The following is a 15,712-nucleotide window of genomic DNA, read 5'->3' on the forward strand; positions in this document are numbered from 1 at the left end:
ATGCTTTATATATAAAAGTTGAGTAGTGGCTTGTTCTGATTATAGCAAATGAGATAAGTAATCTGCTAGAGCGTTTTTTTAGCACTTTGTGGTGATCAGATCAATTATAGACGTACTCAAGATCCATGTTTTTTGCAACATTGGAGAGGATGTAAAGGCCATGTATACCATGTTCGATGCTTAGACTAATGAACGACTTTCGCTGAAGAAGCACCAAGTGATTACTTCTATAGCACGGATGTCAAACTAGGCATGTGCACCTCTAGTGAAATCATCACATGCGGCGAGTTTCCCCTCACACATAAACCAGCCATAGTTTGCACAAAAGAAACATATATACTCCAAGCAAATTAAGCATATTTTTAATCCAAGCTATCCTCCCGTAGCATATGATATCCCACGCCGATCCAGTGTGGCGAGGTACGCCGCCCGGTCCATCTCGTACCCGTGCAAGTTTTCCCACGGATCACCGCCGCCGCCGCCGGCGTCGTGGCTCGCGACCTTCTGCACCTCCTGCTTATCGAGGCTCAGCGCGTAGACCTCGCTGCTCCCGTCACTGTACCCGGCCGTGAACAAGACGACGCCGCTCTTCTCGCAGAACCACCGCAGCTTCACCTCGGTCACATCGGCCGGCAGGTGCTGCTCCACCTGGATCAACTCAACCTCATCCTCCTCCTGCCGTTGATAAACGCTGCGGTTCAACTTGGAGACCCGTAGCGCCACGCACCTCGGCCAATCCCGGAATATCATCTGGACAGTACACAGTCTCCTCTCCGGCGACACGCCCAGTATGGTGTTGCCGTCGACGAAGGCGCGGCTCAGCACCTGCGCATGCAACGTGTCCAGCGAAAGCGCGAGCACGCCGTTCTTGGCAAACCAGCACGCCACCTTGCCGCCTTGGACCACCACGGCGGTGCGCGTCACCCCCATCCCCATCTGCTTCTTGCCCAGCCTCTCGCTCATTATGGCCTCCGGGCTCCACACGCCGTCCTCCGACGAGTAGCTCCTGAATGCGGTGTTGCTACGGCACGTGTTGTAGAAGAGGATGACGCGGTAGGAGGCAGGCGGCGGCGGGTCGCCCTCGCTGGTTTGGTCGTGGTCGTCGGCGGTGAGCACCGTGCATGCGTAGCGTCCGATGCCGTCGTCTTCGCCGCTGAGGGGCGGGAGGATGTTCACCTGGCCGGTCATGGGGTTGCAGACGCAGAGCTTGATGGCCCGCTCGCGTCTCCCGCGGCGGAGGTCGGCCACGATGAGGCCGTTGCGGGAGGCGACGAGCCGGGGGCTGTGGAACAGCCCGTTCTCCGGCCGTTCCACAAGCGCCTTCAGCGAGGGGGTTCGCAGGAGGCCGACGATCCGAGCGGCGGAAGCCGTTGGCGCGAACCGCAGCTCTGCGGCGCCCTGGTGGAAAAATCCGAGGGCGAGGCGGCGGACGAACCTCCCGGGCCACGGCCGCGACGTGGTGCGGCAGATGAATGCGGCCTCGCTGGACACGAGGCGACACCAGCGACGGCAGGTGGCAGCGCAGCGCACAAGGTCGACGATCTCGGGGAGGCCGGCGAAGATGCCTACGAGGATCTCGTCCGTGAGTGGCGTGCCGTCCTCTGTCTCGGCGCCGCCATGGGAGGAGGAGTCGGCCCGCCTAGGTCGCTTGGAGGGCTCGCGCTGGGCACCTCTGCTGCTTGGATCCGCCACTGCGACGGAGGAGTTAGGACGGGACGAGAGGCGGGGTCGCCGCGCCGGCGGCATCGCGTACGCAGGAGATAGGTCTCCAAGGTGTCGTGGACTGGTTCTTTTTTAAGGGAAAAGGTGTCGTGATTTAAGGAGAGCTACATCAGCGGCTATAAAGTCGGGTCCGTTGTTCCAATCAACGCCGAACAAAATTATCCAAATTATACTTCTTCCATATCTGAAAATTAAGCAAGTTGTGTACGGGTTTCTTTTTATTAGGAGCATCTCCAACGGCCGCGCCAAACGACACGCACGCGCGGTAAATCCAGCTTTTAGCGCGCGCGGGGCGTTTTGCCGCGCTCCAACGGCGGCGGGAAACTCGCGCGCGCGAAAACCACCGACCGCCGAGGATGATAATGGTGATGATGATAGCGACTTAGAGTAGTTTTTTTATGCAATCTATCTCGTTTTTTATCGTTTGTCGTTTTTATTATTATGCAATCTATGTTTTCGATGTAAAATACCTTTGTATCGTTTAAAATCTATGTAATCTATCTAGTTTTTATGCTTCCAATGCCTACATTTCTAGTTTGTAGAATGAGCGCGCGCGCTGTATTTTTTGCGCGCTGCATTTTAGCGCGGCTGCTGGAGCGGTCGCTGCGCGCCGCGCCAAACCAGGCCATGGGCGCGCGCTAAAGCTGTTTTTTGCGTGCGCCGCGTTCGGCGCCTGTTGGAGATGCTCTAAGAAGACACCGGAAACAAGTAGTGTTAGAGTTAGAGGGAAAGATATCATGTGATACCATATGTTAGGTGATACCATGATACGGGCTTCTGGGAGCCGTTGGATCTCAGATCCGACAACTCCCCGGAGTTCTTGAGCATTTTGCAAAAAGTCATCCGGGAATCTTAAAATTTCGCGTAGGTACAATAGACTTCCGGAAGCCGTCGGATCTGAGATCCAACGGCCGAGAAGCCCGTATCATGGTATCACTTTAGTGTTGGTAGCACCTGATATTTTTCCTAGAGGGTGTCGCCCGCTAGGCTCCTACGGTTGATTTCTTTGTTGTGTGCTTCACCTGAAAGAAAACCTGACTCGGGCAGGCTTTTAATTATCTTTATCTTTATCTTTATCTTTACCTAATATATATATATATATAATTAATTACCTAATAATAAAGTAAATTGGGTTTCTTTCGTCCGTCATGGCATTTTTAGAAAAGTCCCTCTATTTCACAGAATTCAACCCGCAGTCCTGTTTTAAGTCAAAATGAGTCGTTTTTTCGTATTTTACACAAAAGTCCCTGTGTTTTTTTGAAATCAACCCGTCGTCCGGATTTAAGTCACACCCGAACCGTTATTTAAGTTTTTCAAAAAAAAACCTGACGGTTTAGGTAATTCATCCGCGGATCATATTTAAGTCAAACAGATACCTTTTAAAATCATCCATATCTTTTAAACCGTAACTCCGATTTGAACATGTTATATATAAAATTTGATAAAAAAATAGAATATGAATATGAGATTATTTTTACCTATTAAGTATTTTTAAATATTATTTTGGAATATATTTAAATAAAACAAATGGTTTTCTAAATTATATGTATCTTTTGAACCATAACTTCGATTTTAACTTATTATATATGAAATTTCATTAGAAAAATATGTGGAATCTAAATATGATGTTAATTTTACCTGTTAAATATTTTTAAATATTGTTTTGGAAGCAAACTTATAATTTCTAGCGCAAGATCCATTTTTCTTTCGTAACAGCGGCGATCCGGATTGCAAATTAACACGCCACTATAACCATATAGGGAAAAGAAAACATCGATAACTACACATGCATACCTCTGAAAAATGTCACAGAGGAAAACAACAGATTTCTCATCGCGAGAGTGAGAGAAGGCGAGCGAGAGAGAGAGAGAGAGAGAGAGAGGGGTGGGGGAGGGAGGAGAGAGGGAGAGAGAGACGCTTTAGGATTAGCCATATTCAACACACGTTTTTTGTTGTTTTGTGTGAATACCGAGGCCATCGCCGGCGAGGGTGAGAAGGAGGATAAGCGGCAACACAAATATGATGCCTCGCAAAAATAAAGGAGATGGACCTATTGTGGTCTTGAGTGATGGTTATTGAGTTAAGAGCGTGTCTTATGTTTTCAATCCCATTGCAACACACGGGTTCTTTTGCTAGTAGTGCTGAAATCAGTATTGCTCAATATAACAATGTAAAAAAGATCAAGATAGCCCCATGATATCAACAAGGTCTATTTGTAGCCTTCCCAAACATTTCCAGCATCACCAAGAGTTCATATTTGTAACAAAGTACATATACACTTCATAGATTTGGTTAAAATTTGTACCTTTCACAAACACTCACAATGTACATCACTATGGGTTTATAAGAGTGAAGTGCATTGTAGGTCCTCGAACAATTTCAGGGATGTCATGTAGGTCCTTGAACTACGAAAACGTCATCCAGGTCCTCGAAGTGCGGTAAGTGTGTCATTTAGGTCCAAAATCTGCCTAACCCCATCTGACTGGCCAGCTGGCGCCGCTGACCGCGACACGTACGCGATGAACAGTGCACCGTGAACAGTAAAATCGAAAAAAAAATCCCAATCAAAACAAAATTTGTCATGGTCAATGGCGACAGCTGGCCAGTCAAATGGGGTTAGGTAGATTTTGAACCTGAATGACACACTTACTGCACTTCGAGGACCTGGATGACGATTTTCATAGTTTGAGAACCTACGTAACATCCCTGAAATAGTTTGAGAGGACCTACATTGCACTTCACTCGGTTTAAACCAGATACAAATATTGAAAAAATCAAAGTGAGTAAACAAGTTAGAGTTAGACTAAAGGATTTGCGCACTTTGTTGCGCCGGAAGCACATTGGAGATTGCAGTGACATCTTTCCTCATTTCAATGTGTTCGCTGAAATCTACTTACAAAATGTTTAATTGGTCAATAGGGTGAAGGACCACATTGCACAGTGGCAGCAAAACGACATCCCCTTAAAAGCATAGGAAAACAATAAGTAGTCGCTTATATGAAAATGCAGATCAATAAATAGTCGCTTTTATCTTGTTCTCAGATCATATTCTCCTGGGAGTTGCCCACGTACATCTTCTCTTTATAGAAGTCAGTCAAAACAGAATATAGTGACAGATTTTGAGTTTTTATTTAAAAATGTCTATAACACAATTTGTTAACCGAAGAACATAAAATAACTTTTCCGTATATTTCATCTTTCAATCAAGTATACGTGGATATGCAAGCTTCGCTGCGCTCGGAATTGCAGCGATAAAATTTAAGTTACATATATATACTATTTAGTCCATCTGAATGGCCAAAACAGAGTGCACAAGATTTTAGTAAACCAATCAATCCATTTTAGTAAACAGGCTGTGAACGCACAAAAAATGGAGCATGCTCGGAAGAAAATGCCACATTCTTAAGGCATTATCAACCCAGAATAATGGATCGTCTCTGAGAGTACATCATATAGATCAAACAAAGAACTATGTTGAAAATTCAAGCCACTTTTTTACTAAATACACCAGTATTATACATGAGCTCTTTTATGGTGATTGGCGAGTTACGACTTGTAATTTCATGTAACTCCATCTCTGATTTTTTGTGACCGTCGATTTAAACACGTAATAAAAATTATTAAGTTAAATTAGTCAAGGGTATTATTGTCTTTGTCCGTTCCGTTTTTTCTTTTGGACTGCCGTTCCGTCTTGATCGGTCAACCCATCGTGTCGTCAACCCTAACCCACCAGCGCGTCTGCAATACCCTCCCCGTGCGGAGCCGCCGCGGCTACCATGTGGGCGGCGCTGCTCTCTTGTCCTGGTGGCCACCGACGTACCCTGACGTTGCATCAGCTGACCTGCCCCCACCGCCCGATCCCCACTCAATCCTTCCTCGCCGCCGCCGCTGCCGCCGAAGACCTGGATGAGGCGACGCTAACTTGCGGAATGGACACCTCTGCGTCGAGGACACCGACCTCGAGCGGTCAACCAAGAATTCCGAGGAGGCCATCCTCGGCGACCTCTCCTCGCTCGGCCTTGACTGGGACGAAGGTACGTACATACGGTTACTGAACATTCATTTTCCAATCTGTACTATAGAGCAGCGATTGCTAATTGCAAGTAGATAATGAGAGATCTCCGGCGGGATCAAATACTATGGCTGATTGCAAGTTGTCATACTGCAGAATTCCTACAGCAAATAAAAAATGAGCATCACTGTATTCTACAGCAAACACTGTTTCTTACCCTGCAAATTCCCAACGCAAGACTTCATAATGCCACAAGGTTGCACTTGTGTGCTATTGCAGATACAAATCGGTGTCATCTTAATATGCTTAATGGAGGTGTACTGTAGGGAAAGGGTGTTGTTTGAAATGTACTGTTTAAGATCTTCCCGGTGCCCCCTTTACCTTGAGCATGCATATCACCGATTAATTTATTTATTTTGGTTCTTCTTTTTGAAGGCTTATACTGACGACTTGGCTATGCAGTGACAGCCTCTTGTTTTTGTTTTTACGCAAGATGCCTACTCATCAAATTATATAAGATATGAATTCTGAAGACAACTGCACAGACAGTATTTGTGATGACACATGTAGTTTTATATAGCCCAATTCTGAATTTTCATGGCCACTACTGTGCTTTTATTCTTTGTCGATTGTTATCTGTCTTACATACAGTATTGGTTTTGGCTTATGGATTCATGATATGCTACTGGTTCTTGGTATGCTTAGATGTATATACAACCCTTGGGTAATACGGATATTATATTATGCAGTTGTTTCATCTTGGAAATTGTTTCATGTCTGATTCCATTTGTTACCGGAAAGGGACCACCTTCGGCAAATGTGCTTTTGCAGTTTTAGAATTTTATGAAGTTTTCAGCTATTAAATCATTTTTTCTCGACCTGTAGCTGAATATGTCTTCTTGCCTGAAATGATTCAGTTTTTGTTGTGTGCAGGACCAAGAATCAGAGAGGAAGGTCTGCCAAGAAAAGAGGATGTCACATGGAAAATGATATTGTACTTATTATGCTGAATTCTGAATTGTTGAAGATTGTACTGTATTTTAGCTATTAATCAGATTCTTTTTTAGAATCATGAGGCTCTTTCTGTATGACCATTACTATGAATTTTTTTAGGAACGTGAAGATTATCACTCATTATTGAAAGAAAACTGTATACATTTGTACTATAATGATTTTTACTATTACTTTGAATTGGCTTCAGCGTAGGGCTATTAATTCGTATTCTGATAGACTATTTTTATACATAAAACAACCACCAAATCCATACAACCAGTTCAATAGCAAGAAAATTAAAAAATAAGTCTGTTGGGGCAAGTGGCCTATTGATCAATGCCATAATGAAAAGGTAAAAAGAAGCCACCAAGTGGCCTATTGATCAATGGCGAGGCAAGGCGACATGATGCTATAGTCATCGAGTCCATCATGCTGCCAAGCCGGTTCAAGACCTACTGCCCATTAAGTGAGTGTCAGTGTTGCGAAAAGGCAATTTGAATATAGAGTCGGTTGCCCCTCGTAAGAAGACACACTCAATAATCATCTTGTTATGCGTCATCTAGAAGTTCCAGGTCATCGTCGCGAACAGTAAACAAAAGAGGCTTCTCATCGTCCCAGTCAGGCTGGCCTGCGTTAAGAAACTGTAGCAGGTTCAGGTTATGGTGTCCTGGACTAGTGGGTACTCACCATGTCATCTCTCGGGCAGGTGGGCCGGGCCGAGGACCTCCGTTTCAGTTCATTAACGGCCATTCCAAAAGGCCCATGGCGTATAGACGGACTATTCTCGAAGACTTGGTGCATACTCAAAAGACTTAGATGTCGTCTACACCACGATCTACCACATACATAGTCGACTTATCTATAACCCTAGACCCCATGGTAACTATACAAACTTGGGGGTAGGGCTCGTAGACGACATCAACAATCTCGTGGTGGACAAACCTGTACTCTCTACTCCGTCATAAATTAATACAATAAAAAAGCAGGAGATAGTGTATTATCTCTTCGAGAGATCCCGAACCTGGGTAAAACAACCATCCAATTTTATCATTGCATCTAGGGTACTACCTTGGGACCCCTATTGAGATTCGCAGAATCGACTCCATCATTGGTGGCCCATGCAGGTCTCGCAATGTAGCCGCCGCGAATCAATGGCGATCAACATGGGTGAGCAGATGGGTTCTGGCATGACCTTTATGCCAGGCCTGATCTTTGTTTTCGGTGGCAGCATGCTCTCCACTGACTCGACCGGCCATCTAGGCCAGTTTGATAACCTTGCTCCGGGCTAGGTCATGGGATTTGGTAACTTGGAGTATACCACGGATTCTCGCGGGGAGCTGGCCTTCTCGAGTTGGGTGTCAGACCAGATCGAGGGACAAAAGACATGCCCGTGCGAACGCCGAGGTAAGATAAGGCTCAGGACGAGTAAGAAAACCTTACATCATACCTGGTCACAATCTCAGATCCGACGACATAGCTTGGGTGCTCGACAACCGACCTGACATCGCAGGAACACCCCAGATCTATGTCAGATCGGATCTCGGGAAAACTTCCCCTGGCACTGATGTCAGATCAGGATTAGGAGGACTCACTACTAGGGAAAACCTTATACACAGAATCTTAGCAGTAGCGCTGGATAAAATGAGGCGCTACTGCTACTTAGTAGTAGCGCGTGCCAGTAAGAGGCACTACTGCTATCTTGTTAGTAGTAGCGTGTTTTAGCAAAATGCGCTGCTGCTAAGTTTGAACTGGGCGCATATGGCTAGCCCCACTTAGCAGCAGCGCGTATCCCTATCCAGCGCTACTGCTATGCTTCGTAGTAGTAGTGCTTTTCTGCAACACGAGCTGCTACTATCACTACCTTATCGTCCCCGCGCGGCCGACGACCCCCTTACTCTCCCTCTCACTCACTCTCCCCCGCACCCCCGTCATCCGCCGCTGCCACCGTTCCCCGATGACCGTCGTCATCGCCCGCCGCCGCTGTTCCTCCTCCACTGAGGTAGTCACTCCTCCCTCCTTCCCTCCCTCCTCCTTGATGTTATGAACCATGCCTCATCTGATGTTTCCGAAAGGTCGCCTTGATGTTATGAACTTACGGCCAGGTCATCGTCCTACGCATCACAGTTGTTCATACCAGATTTTTAAAACCGATGAACACATGACAATCAAAGATTGGAAAAAATGTATGGTCACTCATAGGGAGCTACTTGGAAGCAACATTTTGCGAAGTGCAAGAATTGAAGACAGGATAATCTCCATTCTCCATAATGGAGAGTCGGGGCCTATCTTGTTTTATGCTATTTTATCTAAGAGAAGTAGGTCCTAGGTACAATATGATATTATGTGCTACAATGTGTTAGCTAGAGTTGATGATGATGATCATGAGGAGTTGTTATATGACAATGAGAAGTTGTTATATGACAATGATGATCATGAGAAGTTGTTATATGATAGTGATGTATTATGATGATAAGTTGTAATGATATGATGATCATGATGATGATTATGATGTAAAAACAATCTCTAAATTGCTACTGTATGAAAACTTGTATAATGATGTATGAATATGACATAAAAAAGAGAAAATAGAATATGCAATAGTAGTAGTAGCGCGGGCACAAAGGCGCGCTGCTAGTACTTACCAGTAGTGCTTTCTACAAAACGCGCTACTACTAAGTACGTATAGTAGTAGCGCGTGTAAGTCGGCGCACTGCTACCTTTAGCTGTAGCGCCCTATCAGTAGCGCGGCTTCGCACGCTACTGATAGGCCAAAAACCCGCGCTACTGCTAGGCTTTTTCCTAGTAGTGACTGCAACAAAACCCTTCTGAATGAGATGATAGATCGGATTCATAGGCTCGCAATATCAGATGGCCAGCCCTCTGTTTTATGATCGGATCTGGGAGTCATGTGGGAAGGTTGGATTTTTCGACCCACAAACCACCCACCTAGTTGCCAATGTTGAAGACCTAACCGAGGTCCTACTGACGGTGTTATACCATGCAACCAACTTAACCTCCTAGTTGGTGCGGCGGCAACCCTAGATTGGTTTCTCTCTGTAAAACCCTAGCCTCCTCGAGTATATAAGGCCGGGGAGGCTAGAGAGCTTTCATTCCCATCTACTCACGTAGAAACAACTCATAGTCCACTGCTCATAGTCATTCGGCCTTGCAAGTGTTGATCATAGTAGTCCCGGCCCACAAGTACCAATCTTAGTCGTCAGGCCCTGAAAATACTGATCATAGTCGTCCGGGTTCAGAAATACCAATATTAGTCTTCCAGGCCCGCAAGTAACGATCTTGGTTGCTCGGGCCGGGCCCACAAGTATCAATCATAGTCGTCCGAGCACACTAATTTTTTTTTCTAATTTCTTGAAAACATTTCACATGCTTACGCCGAAAATACCATTTCCCTCTGTTTTTTCCAAAAATTTGTACCCTTGCTAGCCGATGGTGCCACCGGCGTCCGGTAAAAAAAATATCCCCCACGATCTTATCCCGCCCGTAGCAGCCGCCCCTCAACCAAAATCTCCTGCTCCTCTCCCCATCCCCGATTGTCGCTAGTCGCTACCCACCAAATCGGAGGTCCTCCTGCTCCAGCCAGGTCGAACGCCGCCCCCTCCTCATCTGCGGTATCCCGGCGGCCGCCTCACTCACGACCTTCTCCGTGGCTTAGTCCGCTCGAACGCCTACGCGAACCCTAGGTCGACAACGGCGGCGGCGGCGGCCCCGGGGACGGAGGGCGCGACATTGGCGGGAGAACATATTGGTGCGCCGCCTCGTCCTCCATGAATCCGGCAGAGGAACATACTGGTGCGCCGCCACCTCCTGCCAGAGGAGACGGGCGCCACTGTCCTGTCGACGCCATACTGCCTCATCCCTAGGGTTCGGGTGGCCTCGCCGCGTCTTTTGCTCCGCCGGTGACGCCTCACGGTCTGGCCACATACCCCCATCCTTTACATCTTCCCCTTAGAATCTTCGTAGGTTTTTGTCTACCACTGAATTGCATGTCTGAACTCTGAACAATCGTAATTACAGTACCATCCAACTGTTGTCACATATCCTGTACTACAGCTTTGAAAGGAAACCACTAGTTGACTGAACTGCGTAGCTGATTGCAACTCCACATATCCATCAGCTGCTTGTTTCTGTTAGTTGGGAACTTTTATTATCTAAAGCATCAAATGAACGTGAAGTTACTTATTTACTGCTAATTATTCAACACTCATAAAGGTTCAGTTCATATTGTTCTGCACTGATGGTGTAGGTGTTATGCATTGTGTAATTTTAATACCATGTCATTTCCTATAGTTCCCTTTCACTGATCCAATCATGCCATGATGCCTTCTTCTTTGTGCCATGTGTAAGTCCAGTGCCAGAGTTATTCCTTTTAATCAAGCACTTGATCACAACATATATTTTGCACTGTGTTTGCTTGATCCAGTGATATCAGATGCTACACTATATCGATGTATTGCAGATTGACTTAAGTCACAAGTACCCATCTTACTTGTCTGAGCTCACTAGTATCGCCTGATCTATTCCAATTCCTTCAGATTCCTTGATCAAGGTATTTGCTTTTGTATCAACTTCTCTTTGATTTTTTTCCAATTTCTCTGCCAACAGGAAATTCATATTCAATGATACTTTATTGACCTATTATTCCTATTATTTAGTTATTTGATGTGGAAATTGTGGCTGAGGATCGTCCAATGGAGATTCCTGACCCCCAATTCTTCGGTATCGACAATAACATGAATCTCAAGTGCCACCACGGGAGCTACTGGAGAGGAAGGTAGCTTTCGACATGGCTGCGACAGGCAGGAGGATTTCTCGCAAATGAGGAGAGACCTTCAAAGAAATTATCATTCTATACCATTCTTAGATTAGGTTCTCTAAGTGTTGCCATGACTTTAGCCACTTTTGTCCTTATGTTTTGTGTATAATTTGATTGGTTGGTGGTTAATTTGTAAAAAGTTTGTATGATCGAATTATTACTATCCATTTCTATCGGCCTATAAATTGTCTGTCATGCTGCTTGAATTCTAACTTAGTGATTTATGGAGATATGTCAATGGCATGAGGCAACAACAGATATTGCCATTGTTATCGAGATGACGACAAATATTACTGGATGTACACGGCTTCTGTATTTTGCCAATCCTGTAGTTTGATACACCATTGGGTTCATCTGCGGCAGAACATCATTAAATTTAATGTCGATGGGGCCCATGTCTTGGGCCAGCAGCATGGAGCTTGGGGCGTTATTGCCAGAGATTCAGAAGGTCAAATTGTGGCTGCCAGGGCTGGGCATGCCTTGAATGTGTATGATGCATTTGCTGCTGAACTGCAAGCACTGGAGAAAGCTATCGATTTGGCAGCTGAATTAGGTGTGGTAAGGATGATGGTGGAGACAGAAGCACAGCTGGTTGAGCAAGCATTAAACAGGCATGCACTTGATTTCTCCAAGGAAGCCCAGGCGATAGAAGACATCAAAGTACAAGCCGAACTCTGGTTCACCTCATGTGAGTTTCTTCACTGTAAGCTTGTTGCAAATGTGCATGCCCACTCTAGCGCAATTAGGTTTAAATCTCCATGATGGAGACGGTCTTGTGTTTGATGATAATGTCTCAGCCATTGTAGCTGATGCTGTATCAGGCGATGTAGCCCAGACTGTTTCGTAATAAAGCTTTGTGCTTGCCCTAAAAAAATTCCTGTAGTTCGATACATATTAGTTCCTTTCTCTAGTGTAATAACGATTAATGTTGTATCACCAATCGTTCAGTGCACAACCTTGTTATGATAACATGATAATTCTATAAACGAGCTTCTCAACTCCTTTTTTTGGGTTTTGAACTTGGTCTACTACCTCTGTACAAAATATAAGACGTTTTGGCGCGAAACAGCCGCGGGCCCGCCGCGTCAGCCGCGGGCCCGCCGCGTCAGCGACACGGCGCCTCGTCTTCCCCCAACGGCCTTGGTTCCCGCGGGGAATCAATGCCAAGGCTGCCGCCGGTCAGCCTTGCCATTGATTCCTCACGGGCGGCGCGTCACGGGACGGCGCGCCGACGCCTCCCCTCCCTCGCACGCGTACACACGGGTGCGGCGCGGCTATATAGCCGGTGGCCTGCACTCGTCTGTGCCCACACCAGCCCCGCCCCTCACCGCCGCCCAGCTCCTCCCTCTCCCTACCTCTCCCGAGCGCCACCGCCCAGCCCCTCCCTCTATCTCTCTACCTCTCCCGAGCCCGTCGCCATGGCGGAACGCTACCCCGGAGACGAGGCGGCGGCCAACGACTTCGGCCGCCGTTCGCTCCACGAACAACAGTCCTGGCTCCTGTTCCAGGCGAACATCCCGGCGCCGCTGGACATGCGCGCCGGGCCGACGGGGTGGAGGCTCAGCGCCGGGGGAGTGCCCATTCCCCCGTTGCCCGACGCCGTGGCGAAGCTGAATTACTTCACCGAGGAAGTCGAGGTCGTGCGCGCCTCCGTCACTGACGCCCAACTCTCCCTCCCCCAGTACGCCGCCGACAACCACGCGGCTTGGGCGGCGTATTTCGAGCGCCGCCTGCAGCAGCGCTTGGCGTCCATCAACGACGCGCCGGTGGTTGGCGGCCGGCAGAACAGCGAGGGGCGCCACCTGTGGTGGGGCGTCCCCGACCGCACACTCGAGGGCGTGCTGACGTACCTCGAGGGCGGCAACGACCCGCCGTTGGCGTACCCGGCGAGGGCGGCCGCCCCGGCGCAACACCGACGCGCCGGGCCATGGGCGCCAAGGAGGTTCGGGTCCTCCTCCTCTTCTTCCTCCTCCCGATCTTCATCGCACTCCTCCGGCACTCCGGCCCTGCTCGGCGTCAAGGCCGAGCCCGCGGCGGAGACGCCGCTCGGCCGGCGCACTCGCAGCGCCGGCATCGTCATCAACGAGGGCGGCCGGCTCGCCTACTCGTCGGCTCCTCCTCCGCGCTTCGTCAAGCCAAAGACGGAGCCAGGGCTCGCGCCGGTGAAGACGGAGCCGGGGCTCGCGCCAGTGAAGAAGGAGCCGGCCGCGCCGGTGACGACGGAGCTTGACGACGACGACGCGGCCCTGGAATGGGCGCGCAGGGACTCCATAGCGATGGAGAAGGAGCGCCAGGAGAAGGCGAAGGAGCACCAGCGCGCCGCCCTGCTTCGCTTCACGGAGCGTCGACGCGGCCGCGACGAAGGCGGAGTCGTCGTCATCTGCAACAGCGACGACGACGATGATGCACCGCCACCAGTCCGTCATGGCGACGCCGGGCAGGGATCCAGCAGGGGCGCCAGCGTCAAGGAGGAGAAGGCCGACGACGATGATGGCGGCGATGGCAGCGACTTCAGCCAATTGTTCCTTTAGATTAGTTTATGTATATGTGCTATGTAATGAAAATCCGTGAACTTCGCCGAAATGTGCCGAAATTTATTGTGTTTGGCCGAAATTTATCGTGTTTGGCCGAATTTTATCGTGTTTAAGCCGAACTTCGCCGAACTTCTTTTATTTTAAAACGTGCCTGGGGGCGGCCCTGGGGCCGGCGGCTGAGGACCAACTCGCCCCCAGGAATTTTTGCGCCGGCTCACCCCCAGGCAGCGATTTTAGGCGCCCCCTGGGGGGCCAACGGCTGGAGATGCCTTAAGAGATGACCCATTGTAGACATGTTTTCTTATCATCTCTAATTTACATGCAAAACTTAAGATAAGACTATCTTATCAACCATTGTACATGCCCTAATGGTCGTCAAACATCTAGTAACTGAGTTAGGAATCAAATACATATGACGAAATTCAGCAGAAAATTATGTAATGATTTGTTCTCAGCTATTTATTCAGCATTTTGAATGTCAGGTTTGGCAGGAAGAGCAAAAACCATTATTACTGTACTTAAAAAAACAGAATGCCGGACAACATGCTGTCCCAGTAGGATAAGAGATGTGTCTAAACGGTGACAATGCAAAGAATATTGTACTTACCTTGCAAACGTTTAGATCAGGGGGAGGATGGACAGATGAACATGACTTCTTCCATCTCATTGTAAAACCAAGCTCTTGGGTGGCACTCGAAGAAGAGATCAAAAAACATGCCATGTACAAAGTGAATGAAAGCTGTTAAACTACTATATTGAAACTATTCGACAGAACAAGAAATTATGTAGATTCAGTGAGCGACGCTCATGATCCCATATACACTACTGTATTCATCAAGCAGCAGCAGCAGCAACACGAACAACACTATTCGAAAGTATTGGTTATGACAGGAGATAAGATGACCTACTCTTTCAGTTGACAGACTCCCCATCAGTTGTGACATTTGTTCTTGTTCTGCAAATAAATAAAATAAATAGCACATAACTGAGTATAGTTTTGATTCACAATTTGATGTTTAGTCAGCAACAAACGTAACTACCAGATAGGCAATTAAGTGTAGAGAAAAGCAAGAAACAACAACCTTTGGGTGCAAGCTCCCGTGCAGTCCTATAAGCTTTGCACCATCAGAACCTGAACAGAGCAACAGCGAGAACTCGGCTATGGCATCACTCGTCGCAGCGCCAGTAACACTATGGAGAGAAATGGTGATGCGAGGTAAGCCCTTTTGGTAGCCAGAAGCTTTGCACCATCAGAACCTGAACAGAGCAAAGATGACGTTATCTATCATGCAATGTTTGCCACAAGTGAGATGAGTTTTTTGGGGAATTTGAAGTGGGCGGGTGGGTGGCATGCCGGGTGACTTGCGGAATTGGTCGGCGGCAAAGAGCAGCTTCACCTCGCCGGAGGACAAGGAGGACTTGAGGTAATCCACGAAGTCGACCATAGCGCAGCGGACGAGGAAGGAGCGGAGGACTTCAGCAGGTCGACCATGGCGCAGCGGACGGGGAAGGGGAGGAGGAGGCCGGGGACGGGCATGTCCGGGCGAGGAGGAGCGGATCCCATCGACGGCGCGGGCGGAAGAGGAGCGGCGGCGCGGGAGTGGGGGAGCCATTTGA

The 15,712-nt window shown here is 48.0% G+C and overlaps 1 protein-coding gene across 1 annotated transcript; it reads left to right on the forward strand.

The window, feature by feature from the left end:
* Window positions 1-5,439: 5,439 nt before the first annotated feature.
* LOC123147324 (uncharacterized) lies at window positions 5,440-6,845 on the forward strand. Its single transcript, XM_044566552.1, has 2 exons — window positions 5,440-5,756; window positions 6,668-6,845. Exons 1-2 carry the CDS (start codon window positions 5,499-5,501, stop codon window positions 6,722-6,724), a joined length of 315 nt encoding a protein of 104 aa, XP_044422487.1. The 5' UTR covers window positions 5,440-5,498; the 3' UTR covers window positions 6,725-6,845.
* Window positions 6,846-15,712: the final 8,867 nt, after the last annotated feature.

Source organism: Triticum aestivum, chromosome 7A (assembly GCF_018294505.1).
Source record: "Triticum aestivum cultivar Chinese Spring chromosome 7A, IWGSC CS RefSeq v2.1, whole genome shotgun sequence".
NCBI lineage: Eukaryota > Viridiplantae > Streptophyta > Magnoliopsida > Poales > Poaceae > Triticum > Triticum aestivum.